This window comes from Camelus bactrianus, chromosome 13 (genome assembly GCF_048773025.1).
Source record: "Camelus bactrianus isolate YW-2024 breed Bactrian camel chromosome 13, ASM4877302v1, whole genome shotgun sequence".
Classification (NCBI taxonomy): Eukaryota; Metazoa; Chordata; class Mammalia; order Artiodactyla; family Camelidae; genus Camelus; species Camelus bactrianus.
This window is the reverse complement of record NC_133551.1, coordinates 56,281,198-56,297,244: the sequence shown is the minus strand read 5'-3', so window position 1 is coordinate 56,297,244 and position 16,047 is coordinate 56,281,198. Positions and strand designations below refer to the sequence as shown.

General features: G+C 47.5%; 1 protein-coding gene across 2 annotated transcripts in view; it reads right to left on the bottom strand.

Annotated features, from left to right (window-relative positions):
- Positions 1 to 16,047, bottom strand: part of PHC2 (polyhomeotic homolog 2) — a 97,907-nt gene that overhangs the window by 41,998 nt on the left and 39,862 nt on the right. For both annotated transcript variants that reach the window (XM_074376904.1, XM_074376906.1), the window contains exons 2-5: positions 5,920 to 6,129; positions 3,081 to 3,239; positions 1,945 to 2,022; positions 1,340 to 1,504 (exon numbers count right to left, since the gene is read on the bottom strand). In XM_074376904.1, coding sequence (XP_074233005.1) covers positions 1,340 to 1,504; positions 1,945 to 2,022; positions 3,081 to 3,239; positions 5,920 to 6,075 — 558 coding nt within the window. In that variant the 5' untranslated portion in view covers positions 6,076 to 6,129. The remainder of the gene's footprint in view (positions 1 to 1,339; positions 1,505 to 1,944; positions 2,023 to 3,080; positions 3,240 to 5,919; positions 6,130 to 16,047) is intronic.

Genomic DNA, 16,047 nt, shown 5'->3' with positions numbered 1-16,047 from the left:
CTCTTCTGGCCATTTTCCAGTCAAATTTAGAGTAGGCTATGAGCATGTGTGTGTGTGTGTGTGTGTGCCCACAGAGACAACAATGCTCGAGGAATGAGAGTGCCCAGAGCGAAACTCAGATCTGCTTCTCCTTCTGTGGGGTGCAGGTGACTGAGGGTCTCTGCGTGACATTCCCACCCCTGTGAGTCTAGAGTGGTGTGTATGTGGACACATAGTGTCCGACAGTGTGCCTGCTCCTCTGAGCTTGTGTACCCCGCTCTGGGGAGGAGGATGGCCAGCCTGCAGGGCTCCAGATGGGGCTGTTGAGCAGACAAGGGGCAGAGTAAACTGAAGACAGAGCAGGCTTGGGCAGTGTCACGGGTGGCCGCCTGGCTCCCTGGAGTGGAAGTCTATTCCACACCGAGGGTCTACAAGGCTGCTCCCTGGGAATGGCGCTGCATCTCAGTGAACTCTGAGTCAAAAATGGAAGTGCTGGAGCTGGACCAGAAAAGCTCCCAGGGTCCATTTCTGGCTGCAGGAGCCAAGGGAGAGGTGGGGGTGTATAGTCCTCAGGATATGTGTCGAGGAGCTGAAGGAGAACTCTTCAGACTGGGAGACAGGAGACTGGACTCACAGTAATTGGAGCCCAGGGTAGAGCTAGATGTTCCTGCCTCCTCAGGTGTGTGCTGCAGTTTTCCCAGGACATTCTGCTAAATATTAGGAACCTCCAGGTTCCTGTGGACCTCTGTGACCTCTCAAGGGTAGGTGTGAAGGAGGGACTCTGGGCATGCACGTCCAGGGCCACTGCCATCCTGACTACATTCAGCCCAAGCCAGCCCCCCTGATGAACGTTGACAGGGTGACCCTGGTGAGAATGGGGGCCCAGCTGGAGGGCATGTTCTGAAACCACTGCCACCTTCACCACCTGGGCTGGAGTGCACTTCCGGCCCTGAACTAGAGGTGGCCAATCCCTGCGAGGACTGTCACAGTGGGATAAGACCCCACTTCTGTAGGGTACTTGGACCACCTGGGCACAGGCCCCTGCATTCTCTACCTTAACTAATTTTAGGGCGTGGTTTCTGATAAGAAGAGGGCAATTCTGTTTCCCTCTAGGAGGGGAAGGAAAGGAAGCATCAGGGGTAACTTTATTTCGACCTGGAGCCCCACCTGTCCTCAAGTCATGGAGCCCATACCAAAGCTCCAGCTCAGCCTTCCAGTCCCCCTTCTTTATGCCAATTGCCCCTCAGCACTTCTCCCCAACCCTTCTCTCAACCCCACTCTTCTCTAATCGCCCGGCTCCCCACTTCTCTGCCTCCGTCCTCCTGGCCCACCTGAGCTGTGGCCCAGGCTGGGTACTCACCATCTGTGCTCGCAGATACATCTGTGCTTGGCTTGCGGTCAGGGCGGGAGAAGACGTGTTGCCCAAGAGCACAGCCTGCTGGGCGATGCCCGAGGCTGCGGCTGAGTTGACACTCTGAGCCCGGTTGATGAGCTGGGCTGCAGCTGGGGAGGCTGCCAGGTTGATCTGAGGAGAGAGGCATGCGCAGCAGAGAACAGGAGGCTCTGAGGGTTAACGCTGTGCCCCTTCGTCCGTTCCTCTCTCTCCCCCCTTCCCTTCCTTGGCAATTCAGCCTTCTTTTGCACCGTCTCTGGTCCTTGGGCCCTGGGTCTCCCCCAGCACTGCTGCATCTGGCCTACGTGCAGAGCTGCGGGGAGGATGCAGTGGGGAGAGGACTGAGCTATGAACAGAGAGCCTGACACTGGAAAGATGATGGGGAGTAATTAAAGGGAGTTAGAAATCAGCCTGCACTTTAAAAATTTTTTCCTCGCAAGAGTAATAGATACTGGCCATGATTCTACATGGCTAAGGATTCACCACAGTTGGGTCTGGAAGCATTCTGGACAAGGAGGGTGGGGCTGGTCCTGAAGCTGGGGGCCCTGCCTGCTGTGCTGTGTCCTACTCACCGAGGATGCTGGGGCCGGGGCCTGTGCAGACACGCTGCTTCCTGAGGTGCTCCCCTGTCTGTTGGCCACCAGGCTTGCCTAGGACAGAAGAATTCTTGTCACTGGAGGAGCCGATCTCCTCCAGTCATTCCCCAGGCTCTCACCTTCCACAGGAAGCACGACAGGGTGGTGGTCAGGAGTCAAACCCTTATTCTGTTTCATCTATGTGATCTCAAGCAAGTGTCACAATTTCCTTTTTTGTAAAGTGGGGGTAGGAACAGTATTTACCTTGGAGGGCTGCTGAAAGGGTCACACGAGGCAGAGCATTTACACATAAGCACTCAAAGCGTCAGCCATGACTGTGACCTATGCTTCCTGCTCTCTTTGCCCCCCTGCTTCACCCCACTGCTCACGTCAGGCTCACGGGCCTCCACGTGGATAGCTGGGCACATACTGTCTGGAATGTCCAGCCTGCCTCTCCTCTTGGCCAGCTTCTCATCCCTCAAGTGTCAGCTTCCTTTTCCTCCAGCAGACAGGCTCCCCCAACCACCTTGTCTAAAGCAGCCCTCCCTGTCACTCACTCACAGCTGACTGCTCTTCTCTTTCACAGGGCTTATCACAGCCATGATATTTAGACATGCTGTTTCCTTGTCTATATGAGTTTCTGTTTACTTGCTGTCCACCCACTATAAGCTCCAAGAAGACAGGGTCCACAGTGCACTCAATGCAGGACATACTCTCTGGCAAACAGCAGGCGCGTAACAAGTTCTGTTGAATGAATGACTGAGCTCTTCTCGGCCACTAAAGGCAGACAGCAAGCTGAATGGGTGATGGGCTTCTCCCGTGGACACCTCCCTGGGCCCTCGGTCCCTTCCCTGTAGGCAGTGATGTGTCAAGGCAGGCCGTCCCGGTCCCTCCGGGCCACTTGGGCTGTGAGTTCCAGCCGCTCCACTGGAGAGCTGTGTGGCCTCGGGCAAGGTGCTTAACCTCCCAGAGCCTCTCTCCTCATCTGCAGAAGGACGCTCATGACGATTGTACCTACTTCACAAGGGCTCTCTGAGGGTCCAGTAAGAACTCGTGGGAGCCCGTGTGTAGCGCCTGCCTCTTCTCCCCCTCACCTGGGCGGCATCAGCGGTGTTCCTGTACCTTTGTCTTACCTGCTGCACAGCTGCCAGGCTCTGGAGCTGGGCGCTGCTCAGGTGCTGCTGCTGCAGGGCCGCAGTCTGCAGCATGAGGTGCTGCTGCTGGGCTGCATACATCTGCTGCAGGTACTGGGCCGCGGTGCTGGGCTGCCTGTGCAGGGCCTGCTGGATCACCTACGGAGGGAGGGGAGGACCGGGGGCAAGCTCACTGCAGACCTGCCCCTTCTGCAGCGACGCCACCTGCTCAACCTCCTCTCTCCCCAGCTGCTCAGAGAAGGACAAAGCCTGTGATTCCCATTCTCCAGGGAGTGGAGGAGACCACTGTTTGCAAAGCTTCATACGTTCCTGCCTTGTCTATCTTGCATTTCTCTTTAGCACATATGCTCCCTGCTCCCCCTGGATCCGGGCGGCACATGCTGCTCTGACCAACAACCAGGGCTGTGGGAGCTCGGAAGGCAGAAGTCCTTTAAGCCTCCAGTGACTGGGTCCCACGCCAGTCTTGTTTGTACCCCTTTCCCTCCGTTCTGCAGCCTTTGATGGGGGTAACTGGACCACAGGGATGACGACAACAAAGGGAAACGAAAATCAACAAGGCTAAGAGGAGGAAAGGGGTGGGAAGAAAGAGACAAGTCTGAAGAAGGGCCTACTCCACCTTTGGCCACACAGCCAGCCAAACTAAAACCTGTTCAAGGGCAACACCCTCTCAGCAGCACCTGCCCTCACCTGCTTGAAAGTTCATATCGGTCCCTCAGAAGACGGTTCCCCTGGCCTTGCAGAGCAGGGATGCTGCAGCCGCCGGGATGCTGTAGCTGCTGGGATGCTGCATTCCTCTTCACTCTTTCCCTCCTTCTCTCCATCGCTCCCTCTTTTGAGCCACCACCTCCCATTCCCTGGCCTTACTGCTATTCCCACTTTCCTGATGGGACTGGCTGAGCCACAGTCTCTAAGAAACAACATAAGATTGCTCTTTGATCCCCTCCCATCTTCCCACCCTTCAAAGCATCTCCCACCTCCCCAGGAATGAGGAAGAGCAAATGCCTTTCCCCAGCCCTGAGATCCTCTGTCTTCTTCTCATTAGCCCCAGAGACATTTCTCCTCCCTTCTCCCTACCTGGTCACCCTCCTTCCATCTTCCTATGGGGTGCCCTACACAGGTCCTGGCCAGGCTTTGGCCCACTTCCTCCCCTTAGCTCTGCTGAATCCCTGGCTACAGGGCTGCTCCCACCCTGGATTCTGCCCCCAGCACATGAACCTCCAGTCTGGCTCTCTCCTGCTGAGCGTGATTTCAAGGGGCTGGTGGCTCTAGGGTGAAACAACCTCTGGGCTCAGATTCGGGGTTCTGTAAAAATAGGCTGATATCACAGATCCTCCAAGGGCTCTCAGGTCTCCCCAGATCCCCACCCCCACCTAGCTCCTCCACACCTTCTTTCAGTGTACTTTCCCCTCTGAGGGTCCTGGTTTACATGAACTCGGTTCTTTTTATCCCTTGTCCTCCCCAGAATTCCTTCTTCTTATTCCCTTTGTCTAAGCCTCTCTGTTTCCCTTAGACTCCTAAAGGCAGCTCCCAGCCATCCAGACAGCAGTAGTAGAGATACCGTGAGTGCTCCTCACCGAGGGGTGTCAAGGAGTAGAAATAGGAGGAGCCCCAGAGGTTCTGCTTGGGGGCGGAACACAACCTTGGGTCACTCCATTTGCCAGACCAGAAACCCCAAATCCCTCCTTCTTAGAATTGTGGTGAGGGGCAGAGGAGAGCACATCCTAAAGTCAGCTGCTAGAAATTGGTGCTAAAATACTCATGTGCAAAAGGGCCAGGGGAGGAAGCCTGGTGGGGGTGGGCAGCAAGGATGGAAGCGTGATTTTATGAAGTGTGAGGCCGAGGTAACTGGGAGATTATCTGTTAAGGGAAGATTTCAGAGTATCTAATGGGGTCATCTTTAACCAGATTTTCCAGGCCCTCTCACCATCTGCTGTGGCTTCTCCTCCATTCCCTAATCTGGGCCCAGGGCCAAAGCAGGATGAGGTCACTTGTCCAGTGCACCCAAAAAGTGACAGCAAAGTTCTCAGAGCAAACACTTCTCAGCTGCAGTCTCTCTTTCCTGCCAATTTTATCCAGGAGCCTCAAACAGACATTGTGGTGAGGAAGGACACAGGTCTGCGGGGCGATACTCAGGTTCAGCTTTTTTGTCTTTATCTGAGTGAACCTGGACAAGTCACTATCTTCTCTAAGCCTCAGTTTTCTCAATTTTAGTATTGTGCCTAATAATACCCATTCTCACAACCAGAGGAGAAGATAACCAGGCAAAATGCTTCGTACGCTGTGGGGCACATGGTAGATGGTAATACGTGGTCATGATTGCATTTTGGGACCATGTGTAATCACCTGGAAGACCTCACAGATGACATTTTGCAAACTGCTGTTTTAGGGAAGAAGGTAAAAAGCTGCAAAGACAGAGGATTGTTTTGGGGTTCTTTTTTGGTTCACTGTGTGTACGAAGCTTAGATTTGTTACAAAGTAGTGATCATTTAGATAGTGGGTCTAGGACTGAGCAGCCCTCAGTCACTTTTTCTGTTCGCTATTTTTATTTGTCTGCCCCTTAAACTTTCACACGCCTATCCTCCCCAGATGGCGCTCTGGGACCTGAATCCCAGGTGAGACAGGAATTTTTCAGATCTGCTAAGTATCCCCACTCTCCCCCAACTTCCTCGACTGAACCCATGTGGCATCACTTCTCCTCAAACTGTGCACAAATATCTGCCCACTGACATACTCTCTTATGCCTATGCTAGATTCGACACCCAGGTTGTTCTCCAGACCATGGAAGCTGATGTAGTACCTAGGTCAGGTGGAATCTTACCTGCACTGTCTGCCGGTCAGGAATGCCACTGTACACAGAGATCTGGGGCCCCGTGGGGCGGCCACTTCCACCACCGCTGCTGCTACTGACCCCGCTGGTACTGCTGGTGACACTGGCGCTGCTAGATGTGTGGGGGGCCGGCAGCTCATTCTCCATGGCCTACAGGATGGCACTGTCAGGGTGCTCGGGTGGCAGAAGAGCAGGCAGGTGCTGGGAGGGAAGAGGCAGAAGTGAAATGTCAAACAAACGCTGACTAGAGAAGCACACGTAGGCATCGCCCTCCACCAGCCTGAACAGAGGTCTCGAGCCGCACCTGCCACCAGGAGGGCAGGGCCAGGGTTGGCTTGCTAGGCGAGGCCTGAATCTAAGTCTGTTACTCTGCTAGAGGCAGTAAAAAATCAGGCACCGAGGCGGATTCCCTATGACCGGCTTCCTAGGAGGGATCTTAGGGGTCATCCTCACACCATCAACTTTTTCATCACTAGAATGGAGAAACTCAACACTAGACACATTATTATTTGTTCATATTTATACAGGCAGTTCTTGAAAGAAATGGAATTAAAAATCTAGAGCGAACAGAATGAGAGACAGAGGCAATGCAATAAACTGAAGTGTTTATTTTGTTTTGTTTCCAAAGCTGGAAGAGCTTCGAGTATGCCTGGAGTCCCTGTTTCCTCCGTGGAGTACTCACTGAGTGCTCTCTGATCTAATGCTTCATTGAGCATTTTGGTTAAAATCATAGGTTTTGGAATCAGAAAGACTTGGGTCTGAGTCCTGGCTCTGCCACTTACCAGCTGGGGAAAACTGGCGAGTCACACTTCTCTAACCTTCTGTCTTAATCTGGCAGACATATGAGTGTATGGATTGTTGGGAGGATACAGTGAATTAATGACACGAAGTGCTTAGTGGGGTGTCAAGCACATACCAAGTGTTCCTTATGCACTGGCTGTTGTTGTGGTTGTTAAAGCTGCCCCCAGCTAGGTTCCCATTGTCGGTCCCAATAGATCAACCCTCTTCCAGGTGGAACTGGCAAGCCTCTTGGAGCTTTTATCCCAGTCACTAAGGGACACCAAAAATGCCTTCAGGGGCCATCTTATGATCAGGATTCAGAGTTGGAAGCTGCACACCCCCTCAGGGAAATGTGTTCCGGAGTGGAGAAGGGCTGGGATGGAAGGAAGGCAAAGGCATACCTAGGTCTGAGGTCAAGTGCCTCTCTTTTTCCTTCATGCTATTCCTAAAATCCTAATTTTCATATATAGAAGCGTTTCCTTCTACCCATTTCTTCCTCCATCTAAAAACAGCACTTTTGTTGATGGATATTGACTGGATAAAGAAGCTGTGATATATATATACAATGGAACACTAATCAGTCATAAAAAAGAATGAAATAACGCCACTTGCAGCAACATTCTTGGACCTAGAGATTATCATACGATGTAGGCCAGAAAGAGAAATGCCATATATCACTTATATGTAGAATCTTTTAAAAACAACACAAATGAACTTACTTACAAAACAGAAACAGACTCACAGACACAGGAAACAAACTTATGGTAACCAGAGGGGAAGGAGAGGGTGGAGGGATAAATTGGGAGTTTGGGATTTGTAGATACTAACTAGTATATATAAAATAGATAAACAACAAGGTCCTACTGTGTAGCACAGGGAACTATATTCAATATCTTGTAATAGCCTATAATGAAAAGGAATTTGAAAAGGAATATATATATGTATAACTGAAGTTATGCTGTACACCAGAAACGAACATGACATTGTCAACTGACTATACTTCAATTAAAAAAAAAGAAAAACAGCACTTCTTTGTTATTCCATCACAGACATTCAATTCTCTGCTTGCAGATTATACCACATTAATAAATGAAGAAAATAATATGATTTTCTCACACTATTGAGAGAACTGGTGAGTGCAAAGAACTAAAATAGTCATTAATGTCCTGACATCCTCTTCCCAACGCTGCTCAGTTTGGAGGCTGTCAGCGTTTCTCAGGATGCCTTCTTCAGACAGGGGTGGGGGCGGTTTCACTAGGGGCTGCAAAAAGTGTCCATGCAGGCTCAAACACAGAGCGTTGGGGGTGAGGAAATCTAGGCTCCTCCCAGTGGGCAGGGAGCAAGTTGAAGTCTAGAGGCCTATGGCGTCTGAGGCAGTGTAACAGCCTGCAGACGGCACGCGTGATCTGGGGTCCTTAAACAGGGATTTCCTTTAATGCTTGTATGTCTGCTTTTACTGCCACTGGGCAAGGCCCTCTTCCGTGAACTCCCTTTGTCCTGAACTGCACTCAGTCCTGGATCTCACTTTGACCACCTGCTTGTTAAGGATGCTTATGTTGTCATGATGGTGCAGGTGGATGAAAGAGGAAAGTCAAGTATTTCCTGTGCTCTGCTCAGTCGACATCTACCTCATCTCACTTTCCACGGAAGGAAGGGTAGCCTGGATAGAAAGCAGTAGACGGCATAATTCTGATCTTGCAGAAACCGAAAAATTAGTTGAAGAGACAAGCTGAAGTTTTAAGGCTCACCAAGCTACAAATCAGTAAATGAGAGTTATGTTCAAACTTGGAACATCCCAGAGAATCCCAGAGTCTTCTCTGTGTTAAATGCCCATCTCCCTTTCCCAAATTATTGATCAGAATTGGGTTTCAGTTCTTGCTTTGCATCCCGCCCTAGGAAATCTCCATGGAAATACATATAAACATAAACAGTAAGATGGGAAAAGAGGGCAGCGGCCACAGCAAATTAAGGAGAGGGAGTCTACATCCTGGATGGTCAAGTCTCAGTTCAATTTTTTTTTTTCCTTTGCAGCAGCTGAGCCGATCTTGGGCACAGTGTATACTCAATCTCTGGTGAGAAATAAAGCAAGACAAAATTCTAAAGAGAGCATGGCATCCCTTTATGGAAAAACAGCAACTGCTCTCCATGCCCGGGAGGGAGACTGACCTGAGCAACATGGGGACACAGGCACAATGCATTTCCCCAAATCTCTTGCCCGTCTGCCCCCTTCCTTCTGCTGCCACACATGCCTTTCCTTTCTCTCTTCATCCCATCGTTCTTGGCTTTTGCACCCTTCCTTCGTCTTTCCCTTTTCTGTCTCTCATTAATTTTTGCCCATTCTTGCTGCCCGCACATCCCTATCCTCCCACACCCGAGCCCACGCCTGCCCTCCCTCTCAGCTGGCTAGCCCTCTCTGTTCCAGCCCCAGCTTTTGGTAGCTACAGCTGTCTCTCCAGTGCACACACTCTCCCTCTCCTCTCTTCCCCCCTCTTTTCTGGCTCCCTATCAGTCACTCCTGCAAAGCAAAGAGGAGGGAAGGACAGACCCTGCCTAAGAGATGAGGGAACACTTCAAAGGAGACGAAACATTGAGTTGACTGAACCCACGCTTTCTCTGCTTTCACAGCATAAAGCTGCCCTGTCCCATCTTCCACGTCTTGTCAATCACTTCTAGAAGTTCCCCCAACCAACATGTTCCTAGTTTTCCCACAATCTGAACATCTATTGAGCATCTACTGCATGCAGGGTATTCTCGCTAAGAACTGACAATAGAAAAGAAGTAGAAGACATGGATCCTCATTTGAAGATTTTGAAACCTCTTGCCCCAGAAAAAAAAAAAAATGCAGACCTATGAAAGATAGGCTTACAATTGTAGGGGTAAGCGAATGCTTTGAAGCCTGTCCATTAACACTGGATTCTGTTTCTTAGTAGGTAGGGGGCATGAAGTACAAATTTAAAGATAAGACGACAACCTACGGAATGGGAGAAAATATTTGCAAATGATGCGACTGACAAGGGCTTAATTTTCAGAGTATATACACAGCTCATACAACTTAGTACCAAAAAACAAACAACCCGATCCAAAAACAAGCAATTCTCCAATTAAGACATACAAATGGCCAATAGGGATATGAAAAAATGCTCAATATTGTTTATTACCAGAGAAATGAAAATCAAAACTCCAATGAGGTATCACCTCATACCAGTCAGAATGGCCATCACTCAAAAGTCCACAATCAATAAATGCTGGAGAGGGTGTGGAGAAAAGGGAACCCTCCTACACTGTTGGTGGGAATGTAGTTTGGTGCAGCCATTATGGAAAATAGAATGGAGATTCCTCAAAAAAACTGAAAATAGATGTACCATATGATCCAGCAATCCCACTCCTGGGCATATATCCAGAGGCAACTCTAATTCAAAAAGACACATGCACCCCAATGTTCACAGCAGCACTATTTACAATAGCCAAGACATGGAAGCAACCTAAATGTCCATCGACAGATGACTGGATAAAGAAGTTGTGGGATATCTATCTATCTAGCTAGCTAGCTATCTAGCTATCTCTAACTATCTATCCCACAACTTCTTTATATATACATATATACACAATGGAATACTACTTAGCCAAAAAAAGAATAAAATAATGCCATTTGCAGCAACATGGATAGACCTAGAGATTGTTATTCTAAGTGAAGTAAGCCAGAAAGAGAAAGAAAAATACCATATGATATCACTCATATGTGGAATCTAAAAAAAAAGAAAAAAAGAGGTCACTAATAAACTCATCTACAAAACAGAAGCAGACATAGTAAACAATCTTATGGTCTTATGGGAAAGGGATAGATTTGGAAGTTTGAGATATGCAAATATTAGCCACTAAACATAAAAATAGATTTAAAAATTTTCTCCTGTATAGCACAGGGAACTATATTCAATATCTTGCAATAAACTTTTATGAAAAAGAATATGAAAATGAATACATGTGTGTACATGCATGACTGGGACATTGTGCTGTACACCAGAAACTGACACATTTTAGCTGACTGTACTTCAATTAGAAAAAACATAAAAATAACATTGCCGACCATATGCCGAGTTCCAAATGAGAAGCTTAGACCACATCTGCTGGCATTCAGGAGCGTGATACGTTAGAAATGTGTGCACCGTGATAGGTAGGAAGTGGATGCATGCTACTCCAGGCTTTGTGAATGTCAAGACTGACGCTACTGCTGAATAGTCACTGCCACAAGGTGAGGAGATCACCTTGCCTCTGGGCATTCTCTGGTGGCTCAGTTTTCCCAGGAGAGTCAATGTGCTAAAGGAGAAAAGGCATGGACTTAGGAGTCAGGTAGTCCTAGCTTTGGGAAGGCCAGCTCTACTGTCACTAGTTGTACGACCTTGGGCAACGCAGTTTAGCTCTCTGAGTCTTAGTTTCCTAATGTGCAAAGCTGGGTAATGAGAATACCTATTTGGGGTGGTGGTGGTGGTGGTGTATGTGGGTGAGGATTGATCTCCTAGCTTCATTCTACCTTTCTAACCTAATCTTCTACAGCAGGAGTCCACTGCTCTGGTCTGGTGGATCTGCTTTCTTTCTCACAAATACCATATGCCCACATACTCGTGATTACCTTCTCTGCTCTTTAATTTTGATGAAGTCCAATTTACCTTTTTCTTTATAGAACCCCCATGAACTGACCCTGCCTGCCTCCCCAGCGTCATTTTCTACACTGCACTCTCACTGGGATGAGCATTATTTCAAACAACTTGACGTTGTGGACACCTAGGTTATTTTCTTCCTTTGAAGTTTTACTTTTGCTGTTTCCTTCCCCTGAAATGCCTGCCTTCCATTTTTCACTTAACCAACTCCTTAGATTATCAGAACAAATTGAGTCTCCTCTGTGAAACAGTCACTGAATGCAACTTCCTCTAATGTTTCTCTTGCTTCCTTCAAACTAGGTCCTTATTCCTTCCTTAAAGCCATCCAGTTGGTTGACTTCTCCCACCACACTTTGTGCCTATCTCTCTCCTAGCACTTGAAATGTATTACAAGAAAGTGATTTGCTTATGAATCTGTCTTCCCCACTAGACTCTGAACTCCTGGAGAACAGGGATCACATCTTATTTTCCCATATATATCCAGTGTTTAATTTCATAAATATTTGTTGGATAGAATTGCTTGAAATACACTGCACTCCAGCCTACTTCTCATTTGAAAGCTCAGCTTAATTTCTACCTCATCTGCAGAATTCTCTCCAACTACTTTCAAACATATACCACTGGTGAGCTAATTTCAGTACCTTCCATCAGTGGTATCTATACCAATAACATTATTTATTGAGCACCAATTATGTGTCAAGCACTATAGTAGATGCTTCATATATACTTATGAGGTAGGTATCATGGGGTAGATATTATCCCAATTTTGTCAATGAAGAATTTATCAAAGTAACTTATTTAAGGTCATCACAGAACTAGGATTCAACACCAAGTCTGACTCCAAAGCCAGAGCTTTTCCCACACTACACCCTGTGAGACTTCACCCATAATCTCACCTTGGGCAATTATTTTGGTGACATTGGCCAAAGTCTATATCAGAGCATACTAGATTTTCAGAGGTAGAAAGGGACTGCGATCACTGAATTTAACCCCTAATTATCAATTAATGTCTATTAAATATTTTATACCTACAAAATAACCTCTCTCTCTATAATGTACAAAGGGTAATATGCATGTATACCCACTAATCAATTTAAGAAACTGAACATTACCATAATCTCCCTTGTTTTTCCATGCAAAAACTGAAGCCTAGTTTTGGGGGAAGTGAGTCACTCAAGGAGACAGGACTCTGCTGACCGTCCTCCAGTAGCATGGACATGGACGGCACCCCCAGAAAACCTACCAGACTCATGGTGGTGGGGATTTACTCAACCAGAGGGTCGGAGTTTGCCCTGAGGAGAAACCTGAAGCTAGGGTCCTGCCATCTGTCACTTTCTCACTGGTCTCCTAGTGGGAGGGATCTTGGGTTAGAAAGAAACAGAATTAATTAGGAAGCGTGGAACAATATGGCAGCTGTCAAACGTTTTCTACTACAGTTCCCCTCTTTAAACCCAAGCTTTCAGGGCCTACCCACGCCAACCCTCCTTCTGCCTCAAAGCTCTGCTTTGTGGGAAGGAGGGGAGTGCTCTGAAGTCTCAGTGAGGGCCCCTGTGGTGAAGTCTCCTTACACACCCTGGCCCTGGGGCCCCACATTAGAAAATCTGAACAATTTAAACTTTCTCATGTCTAAGCTCTAAGCATTTTACACACCCCTATTCAATTTCCTTTTAATTCCTACCCTTATTCCTCCCTCCTCCTCCTTCTAACTAGTTCCTTATTTCTCCCCCAAGGCCACCGATCCCTGCGGACTCCCACTATGAACCACAGCCAAATCTGATTAATAGCTAACATCTAGAACTGGAAGTCTGTTTTTCTCTGGGTTCCAACTCACTGTGTGGTTTTGTGTGAGCCGGAGGTCTGTAGCCTGTGATTCGTACTTGAGTCAATTTTCCCCTCCCAACCGCAAGGGACCACTTTGAATGATGTGGCAATGATAGTGATCTTATTACAGGTCTCTGCTGCCCACAGGGCCTGAGACCAGCAGCTGGAGAAATGCTGATGGTTCTGCCCTCCCAGGAGCCACCAAGTCTGGGGAACACTAGGTCTTTGTCCCGAGGGTCAGGGAAATCCATTTGCTGCGGATTACAGCTGTGACCGAGGTTCCAGGAAAGTTGAGGGGAAAGATACTGAAAACAGAGCTCTCCAAATGGAGCTTAAAGCCCCAGGGGGAAGTGGGGTGGGCTTTTCCTAATGGCAGAAGAGACCGACGGGAGGTGAGAGGTCTAGTCCTCCCCACAGAGGCTGCTGGTGTTATCGCCCCGGTAGTGGCTCAGGGATGGAGAGTTTGAAAAGGCAGGTGAAGGTCGTTGTTCTTTGCTGTGGCTCTGCCTCTCCTCTGGCTGCTTCTCTGTCCACAGTATTAGTCAGTATTAGCAAAGTGTTCAAGCTCTCTTGACTCAGGGGCTGGAGGGGAGGCCTTCTTACACCCCTAGTTTCTGCAGTAACATAAGTGTCCTGATCTGTACTAATCCGATGATGCCTCTGGCAGCTGAGGTTACTGATACGCTGCAAACAGTCCACATGGATTCAGCTCAAACCTCCTCAAAAAGTTCCCTCTCTCTCCCCAGTTCTCTGCATGCTGTCTCCTTTAGCATCTCTAGAAACTGAAGTAAATAAATCAGGGCTAGCAAAGGCAGAAATGTAAGCGGAGAAGTTAAAGCTGATCACGTAGTCCCAGCAATCAAAATAGAACAATTTCATTGTGAAACAGAACCTAATAAATAAGTAAATTTTTAAGAGAAGCACTGGGGTGCATTTATTTATTTTGCTTTGTACTTTGAAATAATTTTAGACTTACAGAAAAGTTGGGAAAACAGACAAGAGTTCCTAGATACTCTTCACCCAGCTTCCCCTAGTGTTATCATCTTATGAACCACAGTATAATGATCAAAACCAGGAAAGTCACATTGATACACTATTATTAACCAAACTACAGGCCTTATTTGGTTCTTTATCTGGAGCAGGATATCACGTAGCATTTAGTTCTCTCATCTCCTGCAGTCCATGACAGCTTAGTCTGTCCTGTCTTTCATGTCGTTGACATTTTGGATAAGTACTGGTCAATTACTCCGTAGACTGTTTCTCAATTTGAGTTTATTTGCTGTTTTTTCCTCCTGATTAGATTGAGGTTAACCTTTGGAGCAAAAATACCACAGAAGTGACGCTGCCTCCTTCCCAGCACCTCATCTCAAGGGTCATGTGATGTCAACAGGTCTATTATTGATGACATTAACCACAATTACTTGGGAAAGGTCAGAACCCCATAAATTTAAATGCAGAAACTTTTTCTGAAACTTCATTGTTTTCCTTATAATTTATAGAAGACAGACTCTATCAAGTACTTCTTTAAGCTGGTGCCAGTTGGCTTAAGAAGATGGAGAGGAAAAAGACCTATGACCTATGACACAGGGATTCTGTCTTCATTCCTCCCACAAGAACACTGAGGTTCAGAGAGGTCCAATGATTTACGTGAGGCCACGGAGTTTGCAAATGGCAGGTGTAGGATCTGAAACTAGGGCTACAGGTACACACACCTGAGGCAGAATGACTTGTGCTCACTCCAGTCTAGGCCTGTCTGGGCCAGTGAGTTCTTACCAGTTGAACTTGGCTCCTATAGCCTTCTGTCTGACCGGCTGTCCCACAGGCGTTATCTCAAGCCAGGGTCAGCCTACGGCAAAGCTGTCAACTGTACCTCTCCCAGAAGTCACACGTGGAGTACTAACTGGGGCACGTCTAACATCAGTAGGCCTTTCCTGTTCCTAAATTATATTATTTAGATATAAATCTGGTCCTGTTAGTGGTGTTTACAAAATCATTTTCAACCATCTAATAGAAAAGTAATACAAAATGAAAACAATCACACAGTCCTTGGGTGAGAAGGGGTGAAGGAAAAACCTACCTTCGTCCAAAGCCCACGATGTGCTGGGCACAGTTTCAGAAAGGCAGCATGATTTAGAAGAAAAAGAAAGTTCCACATTCAGAGAAAGCTGGTCTGACTCCTGCCTCTGCTCTAGCTGGGAAACTTTAGACGGGTTACTTGAAGTCCATGGGCCTCAGTTTCCTTGTCTGTAAACAGTGCTAATGATATACATTTTTAAGAGTTATTGGGAAAAAGTAAATAATAAAATGCAAGCAAAACACCTAGCTTGATGTGCAGTGCAGAATGGGCATCGAATAATCATCAGCCTCCCTCTGCCTGCTGACTCCTTCTGGCATCATTCTGGAGTATGCTGAGGAAACAGTCTCTCAACACTTTGGGCTTTTACTCCTTTACAATTATTGAACATACTCTTAGTCCAGGCTTGATTATAGGCTTTTCACCAGAGCCCAAAAAGCCCCATTCTCATATCTTAGGAATTCCCTTCCTAAGAAAAGGAAAAAAAGAAAAAAGAAACCTACCTCACCTACAGATGAAGTTGGAGGCAGTGATAACCAGGTAGACTTAACCATGGAGTGTGTGGTGTGTGTATGTGAGGGGCGTGTGCACACGTGTGCACTCATGCACGTATGTGCTGGGGAGAAAGGGGGAAAGCCAGAGACTAGAAGCTTATTGGCATCTGCTGTTTCTAGACTACGTGCCCCACACAACTCCAAGCTCTCCAGTAAGTGCTTTAGAAATGCAGAGAGTGAGTGATCAATGAATGTTGTTCTTGGAGCTATTTTTCATGCAGTGATTGATTTGTCA